This window comes from Ammospiza caudacuta, chromosome 3 (genome assembly GCF_027887145.1).
Source record: "Ammospiza caudacuta isolate bAmmCau1 chromosome 3, bAmmCau1.pri, whole genome shotgun sequence".
NCBI classification, from domain to species: domain Eukaryota; kingdom Metazoa; phylum Chordata; class Aves; order Passeriformes; family Passerellidae; genus Ammospiza; species Ammospiza caudacuta.
This window is the reverse complement of record NC_080595.1, coordinates 78763512-78782487: the sequence shown is the minus strand read 5'-3', so window position 1 is coordinate 78782487 and position 18976 is coordinate 78763512. Positions and strand designations below refer to the sequence as shown.

General features: G+C 39.2%; 1 protein-coding gene across 1 annotated transcript; it reads left to right on the top strand.

Moving 5' to 3' along the window:
* The first annotated feature begins 137 nt into the window (after positions 1-137).
* Positions 138-18718, top strand: GEN1 (GEN1 Holliday junction 5' flap endonuclease). Its single transcript, XM_058802608.1, has 14 exons — positions 138-217; positions 3079-3276; positions 5141-5327; positions 6695-6871; positions 9484-9594; positions 10645-10718; positions 11209-11300; positions 12101-12251; positions 12371-12407; positions 12509-12589; positions 13372-13502; positions 16364-16425; positions 16972-17115; positions 17313-18718. Exons 2-14 carry the CDS (start codon positions 3116-3118, stop codon positions 18716-18718), a joined length of 2814 nt encoding a protein of 937 aa, XP_058658591.1. The 5' UTR covers positions 138-217; positions 3079-3115.
* Positions 18719-18976: the final 258 nt, after the last annotated feature.

Below are 18976 nucleotides of genomic sequence, written 5' to 3'. Positions count from 1 at the left end.
GGCCCGCTCCCGGGCCGAGGCTGGGCAGCCCGGGGCAGCTCGGGCACGCGTGTTCCTGTGGGCGCGGCGGGGCGGGAGTTTCAAACGCTGCGTGCGGGGAGCCCGCGCTCGGCTCGCCGGCAGCGCTCGGGGCTGTTTGTGCTCGTCCCGCCGCAAGGATCCGCCGGCGCTGAGGAGGAATCGGCAAATGCTGGAGCGCGCCGCTGCTGTCCTTCGGGTGCGCAGGTTTATTGGCAAAGCTGGGCTGGGGTAACGCCGAGAGAGGGAAAGTTGTTATAAACGTCAGGGCTTTCGTGTTTCGTCTGCCGTGTCTTTCCTCCTTTTTAAAGGGTGAGACGTAAAATATATGCTTAGCTGTCTTTGCAAGTTACCTTGGTCATGTGTGAAAGTATCTCTGTATGAATTGAATTTCAGCGCTAAATGCTTTCTGTGGTTATTTTTAAGTAACTGGCATTTCTGGCAGTGTAAAAAAACTTAGTAGAGCAGAATGTAGTCTTAAAGCACTATATACGGCATAAAAGCTTCATAGGTTTAGCACATTCTGGCCTGAAGAGACATTGAGAAGCTTTTGTAGCTGAGTGGTTATTTTTACTGTTAACCATCAGTGATTTCTAAGTATATGCAAATAAATCAAGTTCGGTCTTGCTTCTCTGGAAGTTGCCATCTCTCTAGGGTCGGAGGCTCGTGATGAAGGAAGCTGTTAAATAAAATCCGAGTAGACAGATCATTCATGTTAAGAGTAGTTGAGCTATTTGCACACTGAATTCAGATTTAAATATTTTATTAAATACACTCAAAAAAACCAAAGACTGCTACCAGTCTTGCAGGCTTTCATAACTCACTGTTAGATATATATTCAATGTGATGTGAAAAACTTAAGTCCTTAAATAGCTATATTTTATTACAATGAAAAAGTCGACTTTTTTTTTTAGTTTTCAATTTTTATGCTTTTTTATTATTATTTGTAATCTAACCAGATGTTGGGTGTTTGCAGTGTATTTGTCTTTCCCATTAATTAAGTGCTATGTGACACTCCATAATAATATTTAGAAACTAACAGGTGTTTTTTTAAGAAATTCTATTGATGCAGACTAGCAGAAACCAAATTATAACACCAAAAAGACCTCTCCCTTCTTTGTTAGGTGTTCTCTCACTGAAAGTGAATTATTGTGCTTGTCTTTTGGGAAGGTTTGGATACTTCCCCTGTGCATCAGGGAAACTGATTATCCTGGACTTCAAGAAATTGCACTTTGTAGCCGTATGCTTGATTTGTATTTTTAACTAATTTTTATGTGCTTGACATACAACAACAATAACAATACTCTGTCTGCATACAACTAAAATGAGGTTCAGTCACTGTAGTAGTTAAAGAAATGGATTAGAGGCCTGGATTCTGTTGAAAGTAAATCTTAATATGACAACTTGTTTTAAAAACAACCTGGAATTGAATAGCTGCCTTGCTTTAAAACAGAATTAGAGTATGAAAGAATGCACCCTCCAAAGGCAGGCTTGCTGTCCTGACAGACTCTGGTGTTAATTGTGAGACCACACAGTGGCTTAGCTCCTCATGTGTCTTAAGCAGATCTCTGAGCACTACTAGCTCATCTAGTCTGATTTTTTCAAAGGAGCATTTTAATTTATCTGATTGTACAGTAGTGTCAAAAGAAGAAAGAAATACAAAACATTCCACATTGTATTTGATTTTTATATTCTAATATTTGGAGAGAAGAGAGAAAATAAATAAACATGAGACAAACTTTGTACCATAAGACAGTGCAGGAATAAATTGGTATTGTGAGCGTGGAAAGCAGAGTACGTGCTCAAGGCCTTGTACAAAACTGGCAAGATGTGAAAACCAGAAGAATAATGAAAACAAGAAAATGAGTGTGGTAGTGGGGTACCACGGAGAGTGCAGCTGTGTAAGTAAAGTTACATAAGACAAAGAGATACACCTCCTAGTGGGTGTATGTTTTCCACTGGTGTGCATTATAGGCAGTGCTAGTCCCGCAGTACCAAAGCTGGCACAGTGAAACACACTGGTGTGTTCCTGCAGTCACAGTGTTAGAAATGCCAGGACATTTGTTTGGAAGGCAAATTCAGAAGTCATCATGTTGCACTGAGAGCTTAGTAACAAGTTGGCCCAGTCCCTTTTAAGGGCTCTGTGATTGCCTGAAGTGATAAGTTTGGACTCTGTACCCTAAGTAAGAAGTTGAGAAAAGTAACAATTTTCTGATGAACGTGGATGTGCTGGCCAAGAAAGAGGTGCACCATCCTGAGCCAGGTGTGCATGTTGCAGGGAGCTATTCCCCAGGCATCCAGGGCCAGAATAAAGTACTGCCTCCTTAATACTGCATTGGAGGTCTCTTCACAAATTTCAGTCACTGCTGATTCCCGGCTCAGACAGGCTTCCATCAGCACTGGATTGAAAGTAGGACAGTATGGCAGCTGGATGTTAAGAATGTCTGCAACCTGTGAGCAGCCACAGCAGCAATACCATCTTTTTTTTCCTGAACTCCAACCTGAATTTCCTAAGCCAGAATCTCTGGGTGTTGACCCCTCTTGTATCATCTTGGAATGCAAGGAAAGTTTAAATTCTGTTGTCATTGTAAATATTCCTTAAGTAGCTTTAAGCTACTTCTATTTTAACAGAGAATTTTAATGTGAATCCTACCTCAAATCAGGATGTAAGTTCCTTAAGAATTCTGTGGTTTGTTTTTTTAATAAAACTTGGATTGTGTTTGTGTAAGGGACACGTAAGACTTGGAAATGAATAAGTTTTTGTTTATTTTTTTTCTTTTCCCTGAGTTTGGTTTTATTTATGTTCAGCTTATTATTATATTTATTTATTATTCAGCTTATTCAGTAATGCAACTGTTCCATCCAAAGATGATAATAAACCATCTGTGAACCGGAGTCACTATACTTAGAAGATTTGGAAATGGACTTGGACTTGCCAGTGTTCTTGCCTCAAAAGAGTAGAACTTTTAGTGGCAAATATATTTTTCTTCTGAACCTCACAGTCATAATGCTTCACTTCATGCCATATGCTGAAACTTTTATTTTCTTTGGTCTCCACAGTTAAAATCTACCTTCTGACAACAAGGAAGCGAAAACAATGGGAGTGACTTACCTGTGGCAAATCCTTGAGCCTGTGAGGCAGCCTGTCAACATAAGCAGTCTCAGAGGGAAAACACTTGCTGTTGATTTAAGTTTGTGGGTTTGTGAAGCACAGACTGTTAAAAAGATGGTTGGAGTAGTTACCAAGCCACATCTCAGGTATCCATATAAATTATTTGAGCCAAATGTCTTTGAGCTGTATAATTTAAATATGTTACTTATTCAATAGAATTCTAAGAGTAGCTCTGATATGACTGGTGTTTTGATTCAGTTATCACTTATGCTATATATGTAAAGGGTTTTAAGTTAGTTCTAAGTAGACCCCCCCCCCATGTTGAATTAAATATGTTTAAATCATTCTTCAGGCATTTGAACAAACTTAAGGAAAATGGATATATTTTTAATTTAAATGAGTTGTCTAAGGAATGAGCATGTCTAAGCATCTGTAATTTCAAAGCACTGTTCTCTGCAAACAGTGCTAATAATAATGAAAACACACACAAGTTTTCATAAGTGGTTGTTGTTAATTATCAGTGTAGAATACTAAGTTACTAGATGGTGTTATACACTCCTGTAACTTCTGTTGAATTCAGCACGATGTAAAATATCAGCATGATACAAAATCTCAGAATTTTCTGAGTATAATGTATTAAAATGTTTTATAATTACAAACTCAGATGGATAATTAACTATAAAACTGGCAGGATTACCAAAGTCATTACATTAGTCTGGTAGGATGTCCTGTGTGCAGTGGAATGGAAGCATCAGTCCAGACCTCCAAAGCAAGACAAGGAGTTGAACAGATTGCTACCAAAAAAATTATTTCAGACAGTTGAAAATTTTTGAGCATTTTTATTTTCAAGTAACTTATTGTTTACAGTGATTTTTTTTTTATATCATTTGTGAAAATAGAACTAACCTCAAAAGACCAGCTTACTGTTTTTTGCTAGTAGTAAAATTAAATCTACAAAATTAAATCTAGTGTCATGGTCTCTCCATGTCTGTCAAAGTGATATAAATGTTTGATCTAGTCCTTTTAAAAGATTGATAGTGGAATTACTGGTTAAAGCATAGGCTGTTTGATATGACTGCTGTTAATTTTACTGTTACGGTCCAAGTATTTATTACTGCAGCCTTGTAAAACTCCACCCCTCAGTGGTGCTGGTTTGCATATGAAAAATTGGCTTTGTAATGGTATCTAGAAGTCTGTCCAATACTACAGCATTCAGTCACTTGGGGTGTACCTGTATTGATAGATCTGGGGTTAATATTTGATATAAAATAATCAATGTAAATACGTGTTTGGAGGCAGATTTTGGGCAGTGAATATATTTTTATTAAGCCTTTTAAGTTTGCTTACATCTTTACACCCAAAAAAACATCCTTTCTGTCCTTATATGGTATTTTCTTGGGAGTTTTGTAAAGCTGCTACAATTTCATAGTATGACAATTTCAGCCTGTTTTGCGGAGAAAAGAAGAAACCTCACAACTTTATAAAAGTTGTAAAGCTTGGTATGTTTATTACGGCGCTGGACACATGCGGAGAATGCTCTCCTTAAAAGGCACACGTACCTCTGAGGATTTCAGATCTCCTTTTATCTCCCCTTCCAAATACATATGCATACAGTTTCACAGTAGGTTCATACATATTCATTCTGTATGACATTTATCACCAGTTCCTCTTTATCAAAAGAATTTGTAGGTCAGGGCAGATCGACCTTGTGATCTTTCTGGTTTTTTCTCTCTGTCTCCTCACTATCTCTGTCCTGCAGTTTTTCCCTTCAGCTTTGGCTCCACAGACTTTTCACCTCTCCTAGACATTTTACCTAATTCAAAATGGATTTTTACTCTGTCACAAGCCAAAGACAGGAATATAGATCAGAGGTTTGTTTAGATTGGGGTTGAGAGTATCATTAGAGGTAAAGGCAATGCTAGGATTTTTCCAGTGGTAGGGTCTGAAAATGTCTGAAGAAATCAGTCTTCACAAATAGTTCAGCTTATGGAACACTTTGCTTTATTGCAGAAACCTATTTTTTCGGTTCTCTTTCTTTACATCAATGGGAATTAAACTCGTGTTTGTCATGGAGGGAGAGGCCCCCAGGCTGAAAGCAGACACCATGAGCAAGAGGAATGAGATGCGCTATGGGCCTTCGAAGAAAGCTGGAGCTGTAAGAACAGGGAGATCTTTATTTACAGCCATGTTAAAAGAGGTGGGTAACTGAGTGTTGAAGTATTTTTAATGTGATAGACAGAAATCTTAACCAAATTAAATACAGGAGCTTGAAATAATTGATAGCTTTTGCTACAACCCACCCCTGAAGGCCAGGTAACTGAGGTTCTTGTTAAGAGATTGCTTCAGGGCAGAGTAGGGTGGAATGGCACTGAATGACTGGTGTGTACATTTTTTACATCTGAGCCAGTTGTGTAAAGGAGGAAATTGGCAAGATTAAAAAAAGCATTATCCCACCTCACAGGATCTGGTTATTGTTGGCCTCACCCAGCCCAAAAACCAGCTTGTTGCTAAACAAAGGCTGGTTTATTGTTGGCATCCTCCCATGGTGGGTGTGCACCCCCTGTGTCATACTGCATCAGAGGTTTCACCATCACACACCCAAAAATTCTCCTGCTCTTTGGCTGGGGGTGCAAACATGGCCTCAGCAAAGCACCTGCTGCTTTTTCAAGTGACCAGTTGTTTGAGTTATTAACCCCCAATATTTCAGCGTCTCACAGCTTTATACACAACAAATGTAAACAATGTTTTGAAGGAATGTGCACCTTTGAAGTCAGGCCTTACAGCATCTGTTAAGTGTTATAGAAGACAAACAGTGTCAGAATAATTTTCTTATTGATATGTTCCTGTGCATGTTGTGCTGTTGTGATTGACAACCATAACAGGATTTATTGCAAAATTTAACTTTGCTGTTCTTTTACGGTGTTAGTATCCATACTTCTTCATATACTCCCACCCCCATTAACCATTTTTGTCTATTCAAAATTCTATGAAGTAGAATTTATGGGCGTTCAGGGCTTCACTGGACTGTACATACCAATTCATGTTTTATTCTAAAATCCTAAAATAAAGTATTTTCTCTGAAATTTGTATGTATATATCGGTGTGTCTTGCACAGTGGTCTAGTCTTGGTAGGATGACAGCATTGTACTTTTCTGCTTGATACTCTTGGGAAGTTTGGCACCTGTTGGAAGATGTTTGTTCTGGCTCAGCATTACTGCTTGAGTAAACAGCATTACTTCTCAAAGATAAATACTCCTTTGATACTACTCTTCAGAAAGCATCCTAAATATCTATTTAAAGTGTAAAGATTTTTGTGAAGGAGTGGCCATTAATCATGTTGTGTTCAAGTCCTTTAATTAATACTTAGCTCTTTGTGGATATCTACTATTTCACTGTTACAGGAAATTACTTTTTGCTAAAGTAGTGCTTTCATTGATGAGGTGTTACATAAGCAGAACAACAGCAGCAGTTTTTAGAGGCACTTGTGTCTGAGAAAATGCATGCTAATAAGTGAATTCAATAGCTCAACATTCAACCTCTTTCCTTTTGTGTTCCTTCTTTTAGTGTCTTGAACTGCTGGAGTGTTTAGGTGTCCCTTGGGTTCAAGCAGCTGGAGAGGCAGAGGCAATGTGTGCCTACCTAAATGCAAAAGGACTTGTTGATGGCTGCATTACCAATGATGGAGATGTTTTCTTGTATGGAGCTCAAACAGTTTATAGAAACTTTGCCATGAATGCTAAGGTAATGTATCTCACCCTGTTCCCACCCTTTCTATAGACCCTTTACAAAAATGTAAATAGAAGGAAAGGACTTGAAAAAATATTTCTATGTTATTAAACTTGCCTTGTAGTAGTTGGGTTTGTTTAAAATAGTGTATATAAGACAGGAACATTTTATTTGATTCACTGGTAATTGTTGTATTGGCTGTGAGAGGAAAACTACTGAGAAGAGGGTAATATTACCTGTGTTTGTAGTACCATGTGGTGTCTCATATAAAGTTAAATTGCAATTTTTTTCCTATTTCCTTCTTTATTGTGGAGAAGTTGAGCGATTTAATTACTTCCTATAAATTTTACCCTTAAGTCATATGAGAGTGATCAGCCTCCTGGGTCTAATAAGTGTTCACATACTTGCATCTTACAGGATCATTTTATTATTAATATACTTGCAATTAATGCTGTTTGCCCCAATTGGATGTGAATAGTGTAGGGATTGTATCTCTGTATGACAATCAATTTTTGTGATCATTGAAAAACCAAATAATTTATGGCCTTAAACTGAAGTGTTCATTTGTTAAGAATACAATTTTCCAGAAATAGGGAAAGGCTGCTCCAGATTTCTGTAATTTACAATCTTCATCTGAAAGAATTGTTGAAAAAATACATTGGAGATATGAGAAAATCAATAGAACAAAAGAAGTGCACTACAAATAATTAACTCCGAAAAAATAATTAGGGTTGATGGAAGGTTATTTGCTTTGGTGACACCATGTTTGAGTTTTTCCTTGACATGGTTCTTCCATTCAGCTTCCTTGTCATTTATCACCAACAGTGAAGAAGGCAAGCTCAATCTTTCAGGTGTACTTAGGTACATATATAGTTCAGCATAAAGAATAATTTGTGAATGTGCAGGGGCCACACTGTCAGGGGCAGCTGTTCCAGCAAAATGGATCACTTTGGTTTGTTGGCTTCTGGGGGGATTTTTTTGTCATGACTGAGGAAGGAGACAGTGGCCTATGTTTTAATTCATGTTAATCTTGATTCCATTTTGTATTCGAGTCCCTTTACCTTTCAAATACTGCTTTAGTTTATGCCTAATATGTTAGATAACATTTTTATTCTTTTCTTTTACTTAAGTAGTACATTGAAATGTTTACATGCATTTTAATATTTAGGATTACATGCATTCCTGAAACGACTTGGCACAGCCACTAGGATCTGATAATGTTAGTTTTGCCACATTTTTTCTACAGGGAAGAAACAATAAAAACACCTAGAGTCATAGAATATACTGAGTTGGAAGGGACCCATCAGGATCATTGAGTCCAACTCCTGTCTCTCTGCACAGGACAGCCCAAGAGTCACCATGTGCCTGAGAGCCTTGTCCAAACCCTTTCTGAGCTCTGTCAGGTGTATCTTGGTGCTGTGACCACTTCCCTGGGGAGCCTGTGCCAGTGCCCAACCACCCTTTGGGTGAAACACATTTTCCTGATGCTTGACCCAAACCTCCCCTGACTCAGCTTCATGCTGCTTCTTCGAGTCCTGTCACTGTCACCAGAGTGAAAAGATCAGAGATCAGTGTCTGCCCCTCTCCTTCCCCTTGTGAGGATGTTGAAGGCTGCAGTGAGGTCTCTCCTCAGTGTCCTCCAGGCTGAACAGACCAAATTATTTCAGTCACTCCTCCTACAGCTTCCCCTCAAGGCCTTTCACTATCTTTGTTGCCTCCTTTGGATTCTCTCTAATGAATTCTTAATGAATTTTTCATATTGTGGCATCCAGAGCTGCCCCCAGCACAGGAGGTGAGGCTGCCCCAGTGCAGAGCAGAGCAGGACAATCCCCTCCTGTGCCCAGCTGGCCATGCTGTCCCTGATGGCCCAGGACAGGTTTGGCCCTCCTGGCTGCCAGGGCACTGCTGGCTCGTGTTCCACTTTGTATCAAACAGAACCCCCAGGTCCCTTTCCCCGGCACTGCTCTCCAGGCTCTCATTGCCCACTCTGGGCACACAGCCAGGGTTACCCCGTGCCAGGTGCAGAATCAGCACCTCCCCTTGTGAAACTCCATAGGATTGGTGAATGCTCATCTCTCCAGTTTGTCTTTCTGCCCTTCAGGAAGTCAACAACTCCTCCTAATTTAGTGTTGTTGTAAACTTGTTTAGTATTCCTTCCAGTCCTGAAATTGAGTTAACCCTTTTGGTATCAAGTTCAGGATGATAATGAAGATGTTGAGAAGTGGGCTGAGGATAAGACCCCTGTGGAACTCCTCTTGTAGAGGTTGCCAGTTTGATTTAGCCCTGTCCACTGTGGCTCTTTGTGCCTGACCGGTGAGGCAGGTGCTCACCCCTCGTGTAACATGGTTATCCAGCTGTGTGTTGAACCTCTTGGCTTATTTTAGTTTCTTTCAACAATTGATGCCCATACTTGAAGTTCCAGAACTGTAGTTGTTCATGTGGTATCCATGTATTACATTATAAATTTTAATGGCAATTTTTTTTTTTTTTCTATTTACCCTCTTATGGGGTAGAACCCTTTGCTCTGGATGTGGGTGAATAGGGTGAGTAAGCAATTCCAACTGAATGTGACTCAGGGCAGTTCCTTCCCTGTAACAGAAATAATATGTAATAAATTTCTCTTGCAGGATCCACATCTTGACAGTTACACAATGTCCTCTATTAAAGAGAAACTTGGTTGTGACAGAGAGTCTTTGATTGGGCTAGCAGTTCTTCTGGGCTGTGATTATCTTCCAAAGGTAAGGAATATAATTATTTTTTATTTGGTGCTTACACTGTCTTGAAAAACAAAATTTATCAAGGGAGATATGCATGCTGGGAAAGCTTATGCAATGCATGATTACTGAGATCCAGCAGAAGAAGTGTAGGAAGTCACTGTAAATTTTATTTGTAAATTTTATTCTTTAGCCTTCTAAAAGGCTAAAGATATTAAAAATGGTTCATGAACATCAGTCAAAGAGTGTTTTGTCTTGTTCCAAACCTTTTCTATAATGGAGGGGAAGGCAGAAGTTTAGATGCTGATTACATTGAGGCAAGGTGTGAGAACTCCATTGTTTATGAGGATGCTTTGTAACAAGTCACATAAAAGTACATCCCTGGCAGAGGAGCTGTGGAAAATGAGAAGAAAGGGCTTTGTCTGTGCTCTTTGGAAGACTTAGTAGTGATGGTATTGAGCTGTAGTTATTAGTAAAAGCAGTTCTGGATGCAGTACACTCAATACAGTCTTCATAATCAGGTGCATTGGTTCTTTGCAAAAAAGGGTGAAGATGGAAAGAGCTGGCAAGCAATATGTGTGTGTTTTAATAAACTCATACAGTAGTTTGGGTCAGAAGGGACCTCTGAAGTTCACTTAATTCAACCCCCCTGCAGTGAGGGACATCTTCAATTAAAACAGGTCCTTCAGAGCCCCATTCCAACCTGATCCTGAATATTTCCAGAATGGAGCATCCACCACTTCCCTGGGAAACCTGTGCCAGTGTTCTCTACTTCATTGTAACTTCTCTTTTTTGAATTGAACTTCTTTTAGTTTATTATTGCTTTCTACTTCCTTTGCCTTGTTTTATCTCAGGTGCTGTTCAGCATAAGAAGAGCTTGTGTGTTACACTGGCAATACAGCTGTAATCTGTCACCTTCTCTGCCCTTAAACTTGGTCAAAAATTTTTTTCTCAATTTATTTTCAACATCTGTAATCACTTGTTGTCATTCCTCTGCACTATGTAATAAAGATGTTTTTGTGAGAATATTAATATTTTGTTTGTAATTAAATAATATTTCATATTTCACTATAGGGGGTTCCAGGAGTTGGGAAGGAGCAAGCTTTAAAGTTAATTGAGACTCTGCAAGGTCAAAACTTATTGCAAAGGTAAAATGGAAATTTCCCTAAGTGTTTTTTATTCCAAGACTTAAGACTAAGTTGTACTTCAACTCCAAGATAAAGTTTGTAATACTTTAAGTTAGGGAGAATATTACCACATTCCATACCTTTTGTTTGCTAAAGGAATTGTTTTGCTAGGCAAGTCTCATATTTGTTTTAAACATGAGCTGGCTCCTAAGTCTTGATCTAGCAGGTATAAGTTGATACATTGGAGTGGAAGTTGTAGGGACTGATGAGACTTGCTGATTTTTAGTTGGGTTGTGGATTAGGATTTGAGATACCAAGTGCTTTCTATGTTATCATAATGTGTGTGTCACTGCTAGAAATCCAACATGAAATGCTGTAAAAGACCCCTGTTTCATAAGTTGAAACACTGTCTCTTGGATAAATGCTTGACAAGTATAAAGAAATTATTTCTCAGTGGTTTAAGTGTGAAAGCCAAAAATATTTCTTGATCCTTTTAACATCATCCTTTCAGGTTTGAGCAGTGGAAGGAACAATTTCGGCATGATGATAATCCACCTTTGGTTGTTAAAAGGGTAATTCACTGTTCAGAGTGCCATCATCCAGGTCAGTGTGAAAAGTGCTGAGCTGTACTTTTAGTCTCATTGTTTACTTTTATTTTGGGATGATGGATTTTGTTTTACTGGGTTTTGGGGTATTTTCTGCTAGCATTAAAAGCGCTTTTCAGCTTCCATCTTCACGTTTTCAATATTGTGTATATGTGCCCTTATATAAACACTTTCAAGGCTTGGGACTAATTTTATTCAAATGTGAAACTAGTTGAGAGCAGATGTAATGTTGTCATAATGCTGTTGTGGGATCCCAGATATTTGCCTTTTTAACATGATCAGTAAAGACAGCATGCTGTACTCTATATTGCCTAGCAGCTATTTTTTTAGTTGCTTGAACTGGTCCTGCATCAAGAGGACCAAATCTCATCATTGATGAGGTATGTGGCAGTGTTTTTTCAAGAAGAAATTAATCCCAAGTACCCTGATTTTGGTATCATCTTTAATCAGTGAACTCATTCAAATCCATCATTTGGTGAAGGAGAAGCCTGATTCAAATATATTACTTATGTGTGTTTTACAGGTTATCACACATTCCTTCTGTAGTTTTTTGATAATAAGTTTCCAGCTTAAGAGCTGGAACTGTTGAGGGAAAAAGTCTTCAGAAAAATGGAAGCCTGCATTTCTTTTTCAGTTTTTACTATAGATTCATAAATGCAACTAATGCAGATCTGCTTACAGCTGCCATTCACATCGCATTCATACTTGTTCTGAGTGTTGTATTTGTAATACTGCCTTTATAGGTTTGGAGATTTTGGGAACCCCTTTCCTCCTCACTTTGTGTGTCTGTTGCTATAGGATCTCACAAGGAACATGAGCACAATGGATGTAAATTCTGTGCAAGTGTGAGATGCTGCAAACCCAGTGACTCCAAACACTGCTGCCCCTGTGCATGGCATCAGTGGGAGCGAGTGAAACAAGCAAATGCGTTGGAGGACAGTATCAGAAAGTAGGAATGGCCTGAAAATTTAACTGCTTTTCCCTGCATTCATATGCAGGGTGAGCATTTAGATGCATCGTTTTTTTCCATTTTTTCTCAGTTCCTAACACATTTGTTTTTACCTCCAGAAAAGCCATGAGCTGTGAGGGCTTTCCATTTTCTGAGGTAACAAACAAGCCTGCTTAATATCAATTGCCTTAATCAATTAGTTTAAATTTCAGCTATTTGTCCTCTCATAAATTGTTTCTTTTATGTTGTATCTCAAGGTTATCCAAGAGTTTCTTGTAAACAAGAATAAATTGATCAAGATCATGGAATGTCGAAGGCCAAATTTATTGTCCTTTCAGGTATGTAACAAAATATTGAATATTCAGCTTTGTAGTATTTTATTTATTCCTAAGTAAGTGATCATAGTGATCTTCATTGGTAATTTTACTTGAAATAAGAATTAAAGAATCTTGCTACAACATCCTAGTATACCTCACTGTTTTGAAAGCCTAAAGTTGAAGACTTTGGAAAAAATCAGTTGCTGTAAATAACTAAATAGAAAAGAAGAAGAAAGAGAAAGCTCACCTGTCATTGTTTTGTTTTTCATTGTCCAATAATGCTAGGTGGGGGTGAGGGTGTTAATATATGTACATTAGCATTGTTTTCTAGGAAGGCTTTTTACTTATTTTTGATTGGCAAAATCAGATCTCTTACAATGTTTCATTTTTTTGGTTTGATGACAGTGTAAGAATTACAGATAGTAGAGTAGATCACTTAAACAATGTGGCTTTAAGGAAAATCCACGTTCATTGTCTCACATGTGAAATCCGTAACTTTCACAGCTCCTGGTAGAGCTGATGTGAACCTGAGAAGGTGTTTAACAACTGTCTTATCCCTGCTGCTGCCACCACACAACTGTTCCCTTGGCTTGTCACTGACAGCTGATGAATGTGCCCTGCTAGGGGTGGCTGTTCCCTCCCTTGGCAGTGAGGTGTTGGTGGGCATTACACCAATATACAAAAGTACTGTAGATGTTTTAAGTATTTAACCCAGTGTCCCAACTACATAACTATCTAAGTATGTTATCTAATAGAATAAAGAAAGTTTTAAAGTTTGGGATTTTTTTTTTTTATACAAACAGCTATTTGCTGCAGAGAAGATGGAATGGACCAAGCATTATGCTTGTAAGAAGCTGTTAGCACTTTTGACACGTTATGATATGATCCAGAGAAAATCTGGAAACATTGATTCAAAACAACTGCAGGCAATACGGTAATGTGGCTTGATTTCTTGAACTTAAAATGTTTACTTCTGATGCCAGATAAAAACCACGAAGCTTTTCTGAAAAAAAAAAATATGGTTTTCTTCCATCTTTGTTTCAGGCTTTGTGGTTGTTTTGAATAGAGGTAAAAATTCAGATCAGTGCACCAATTCTACTACTACTGCACAAATACATAGAGCAGTTTCATTTGAACTGGCAGTGCTTGTGTTCTCCTATGCTTGCTCTTTGTTCCTTTTCCTTAGATCTGTCTCAGTCCTCTTCTCAGGTTTTTAGCATACATTTGATTGAATTCTGTGTCTCAAAATAAGAGTTCAGGCTTAGAAATGCACATCTGCAAAATTAGTCATAGTCTCTGATTGCTTATCAGACCTACCAGCTGTCATTGTATTATGTGTCAACACTACTTTTCATTCAGGACTGCTACACTGAGGAATGGAAAAATGGCCAAGTATACAGTTACTAAAAATGGACATGCAGGGAAGAAAAAGCAAGATAAGCATGCAGTTACTTTCTCCCAGAATACTTTCCCACCATCCAGATTTCTGTTACTTAGGAATTTATTGAGCCAGAATTAGCAGTTTCTTATTCTGTCAGCCCTCAATGTAATTGATTTTTTTAATGATCTAATCTCTTCCTAAACTTAAGTCAACTTCTAGAATCTACAGTGTCTGTTGGCAAATCTGAACTTCACTTTGTGAAGGGAATTGTGACTTATTTTAACTTTATCTGATGATTTTGTTTTCCAAATGAAACCCAAATTCTCCCTGCCTCCCTAATTCTTTTATTGGAAGAAGGTTAGTAATTTTTCCACACTAGTCGCGGTTTTTAGACATTAATTTTGGGGCACAGGAGAACCATCAATAGCAGTGTGATAGTATCACTTCTAGGTTGATGTGTCATAGTCTTGAATTAGTACTTTTAGAAATGCTGATGTATTCAGTGTTACCTTTCAAAAGATTGGGGAGATTGGTTGGAGAATGCTTTTAAAATAGATTGGCAAGATAAGTTACTAGTATTTACCTTTATGAATTAATTCATTGACATTCTCTGTTTATAACACTTTCTGGTGTTTCAAGAGTTTAAAAGAGAGATGGTGCATGCACTGGAAGATTTCTTTTGTTAACAAGTGTTTAAAAATGCAGTAATGGTTCAGCAGGATCAGCATGATCCTACTCTTCATGCACAGGAAGCTACTAAACTGGGGTTTAGATAGACTTTTTAGAAAAACCTCAGTGACTGACTGTCCCGTGCTCAGTTCAAGTTGTCTCTATCTTTTGCATGAGAGCATGAGGATAAATGACCCTGTCTGATCATTCAGAACATTACTGTCCAGGGCAGCAGCCTTCTCTGGCATTAGTAGCTTAAAATCAAAGAATCACTCGGTTTGGAGAAGTCCAACCATTAACCCGACACTGACAAGTCCACCACTAAACCGTGTCCCTCAGTTCCACACCTACACATCTTTTAAATTAAATATCTCCAGGGATGGTGGCTCAACAACTGCTCTGGGCAGTTTGTTCCAATGGTTGACAACCCCTTCCATGAAAAAATTGTTTCTAATATCTAATCTAGTCCTCTCCTGGTACTGCTTGAGGCTGTTTCGTTTCCTTTCTTACCGCTTGTTACTTGGGAGAAGAGACTGACCGCACCTGGCTTCAGCCTCCTTCAGGCAGTTGCAGAGAGCCATGAGGTTTTCCCAGGACTAAACACCCCCAGCTTCTTCAGCTGCTCCTTTCACACTTGTGTTCCAGACCCTGCGTCAGCCCCAATGCCCTTCTCTGGACATGCTCCAGCACATCCAGTACCACCCCTTGTGGTGAGGCCCAGAAATAGACACAGGATTTGAGATGTGGCCTCACCAGTGCAGGTGGATGGATGATCACTGCCCTGGTCCTGCTGGCCACTCTATTGCTGATCCAGACCAGGATGCCACTGGTCTTCATGGCCACCTGAACACACTCTGGCTCATGCTCAGCTGCTGCTGACCAGCACCTCCAGATCCTTTTGCTCTTGACCACTTTCCAGCCACGCTTCCCCAGCCTGTAGCACTGCAGGGGTTGTTATGACCCAGGGGGCAGGACTTGGCCTTGTTGAACCTCACACCATTGGCCTCAGCCTCAGTCCAGCCTGTCCAGATCCCCCTGCAGAGCCTTCCTGCCCTCCAGCAGGTCAGCACTCCTGCCCAGTTTGGTGTTGTCTGTGGACTGACAGAGAGTGCACTTGATCCCCTCATCCAGGTCACTGACAAAGACATTAGACAGGACTGGCCCCTGTAGTGAGCCCTGGGAGCCCCATGGGTGACTGATGTCCAGCTGGATTTAACTCCACTCACCACCCCTCTGGGCTTGATTATCCAAGCCATTTTTAATCCAGTGCACTTATCCCAGCCATAAGCAGCCAGTTTCCCCAGGAGAAAGCTGAGGGAAATGGCATCAAGGGTTTTACTGAAGTCTAGGCCGACAACATCCACAGCCTTTCCCTCATCTCCTAAATGGGTCACCCTGTCAAAGAAGGAGATCAGGTTGGCAAGCAGGACATGCATTTCAGGCAGGTCAGCTGAAGATACCAAACTGATGTTTGTAGGAGACTGCATTATGTTTGTATCTTACAGAAAAACTTTTTTTATTTTGTGTGAATGCTCTTCTGAGTGTCAAATAAAAATGTTTCAGTGGTCAAATCTATACTCCAGATTTTGCTGTATACAGAGTAGTGTATTTTATTTAAAGATGTAGTAATTTCAATTTCATGAGAAGATTTTTTATTTCTCTCAATCATTCCAAATTAGAATATTGAAATATTTTTAGATTTAAGTCTAGATTTCAGTCTTTTAATGGACTTCCTCTTCTTACAGGATTGTTAAGACACGTGTTAAAAATGGAATTCCTTGTTTTGAAATTGAATGGCAAAAACCAGGTGGGTCTGGTTTCTATGTACATTATGGAACAAAACAGTTCATAGAAAAAGATAAAATCAAGCTTTAAAGAGGACAAGAGTTTGGCAACACTCTAAGGCAATGGAATGTGGGTGAGATTGGAAACTGTTCTGTGGAAATAACAGGAAATAAGCATCAAATTCCACATATCCTGAAAGAAAAAGCAGTGCTTTAAAGAAAACAAATTTACCTAGAAAGCAAGGGACTCAGTCTTCAGCTGCTTGTTCTGGTACTTGTAAATAAGACCTAAACTGTGTATTTCATACCTTATTTCACTATGTACCTGAAGCTGTCACTGTTTACTAGCCACAAAATTTTCTGTGCTGCCAGACTCCTCCATGTAGTGTGTGCATTTGTGCCAGGAGACTGGCAGGAAGAGAAAGACCTCACTTGTAGATAAATCTCAACTATCATACTATTTACTTTTTATGTACCTTCTTTGTATTCAAGTCTTTGCTGTTTGGTTTTTCATTCCCTACTTTGACATGTGTATATTCATATCAAAAGTACATTCATTATTTTTTCAGAACATTATGTTGATCCAGAAGATGAGCCTGTGGAGTTGTTTGTAGTCACAGTAGAAGAAGAGTCTTTGTTTCAGGCTGCTTATCCTGATGTTGTTGCCCTCTATCAAGTGGAAAAGTCAGACATTGTTCAGAAGAAACAGAAAAGTAAGTCCAGAAGCTTATTTCATGTGAATCTATGTGTCTTGCCAGAATGCAAAAAACATTTCTTCCACTCTTGAACAATATAATGCCAAAGCAAGATGAGTGGACTGGGTTTAATCTTAGTATTCTGTACTTTTGCACTAAGAAATATGTGATTTATATGCCATTCAAAGTGCACTTTTTATTATTTTTCTTTTCAGAAAAGAAAGACAGATCAGAAGAAAAGGAATTGCCAGATTCTTATGCTGAAATTACCAGCCTTCTGTCTCAAATTAATTTAAAGCCTACACACAGAATTCTTCCTGTGCAATACTTCATGTCAGATACAAAATCTCCTCCAGAAGATCAGACACAGCAGAGAAGTACTGCATCAAAAGATGTAGCATTACCTTCAGCTTCCTGCATAACATCAGTTCATGTGTCAACATCAGCAGCTGCTCTTGCTGACTCATCTGTGCCCTCACAGTGCACTAAGTATTCAGGGATGTCATCCTCTTCCTTTGTGCCTGGTCTGCAACTGAGCAGTACTGGTGGGAAAGGACCCTCCTTCAGCACCACACCAGCCCATGGAGGTGATGACTATGATCCAGCAGCTGACTTAACCACATGCATAAAACACTCACATCCACTAAGTCATGAAACAGTAAGAAACAGCTCAGAGTATTCTGATGTTACACAGTCTGGTATGCATTCTGATAGTGAAGATGATTTGTTCACAAATTACGCTGTGGGACAAATTCAGGAGTGGTCTTTAAGCGAGAGAATACTTAAGAAGGCTTCCATTCCATCACAGCCTTTGTCTGAAAATGCAGTGCAACTGGAGTCTTTGAATTGTTTTAAACAAACAAAAGAAACATGGAATCTTGATAGAAATCATGTCTCTTCCTCATGTCAGTTAAATAATCCAGTGCAGGATAATAAAAATGTTCTATCAGAAAACTCTGCTAGTGAATCCAGCCTACATATCTATCAAGATGCATACAAAAAAGCTGACATCCTGGCTAAAATGGTGCAAAAAGACCCTTCCAGAAGTGGTTCAGCATCTCTAGCCTGCAGTGGGAAAACAACAGAGACACTTCATCCTGGGTGGGAAATGCTTCCAGCATCTCAAAAGCCAGCAGATGCAACTGGCTGTCACATTAAAGAAGCTTGTATTGAAACTACTTGGAAAGTTTCTTCTAAGAAGAGTGTCTGTCAGAACAGATGCTCTTCCAGCGAAGACAGTGATGATGGGCACGTGGATAAAATCCTGGTTTATGAGCAGCAGAAAAGGCAACTGAACCCTGGCCAGTTTAAGAAATGTTTTACAAAGAAAAAGGGTAGCATTGTTACTAGCGAGAGGACAAACAGTGACTCAGCCCTTACAATTAAGGGGAAGAATAAAATGACCAATTTAGAGAAAGCTGCCAATGGTTTCTCAGTGCAAGTAGCTCCAAAACCATCCTCTTTAGAGGAAGTTAATTGTTCCCAAAGTCCAGAGAGACCAATTGAAAGATTGGGTTCTGATCCCACACAGCAAGAGAAAAGCGCTGCTCTGACTTCTGCGTGGGCAGACAGTCCCCTTCCCCTGTCTGAAAGACTGAAAAGAAGAATCAAAATGAATTAGGTTCTCCATAAAATAGATTATGATAGCAATTAACTGTCAGTTCTCGAAGAGTTCTTTCTCAGAGTTTCTGCAGTATGCTCTATCAATCTTATGTGGACACAGTTTTAATGAATAGGAAGTGCTGGCACTTGAGCTGAAGTTTGAAACAAAAATGTTAACAAAAGTGCCAAACGGTTGATTGTAGGCAAGTATCAGTCATTCTGTGTGTGTTTACATTCTGAACTTGATACATAAGCATCAGGATACAGTATGCAAGGA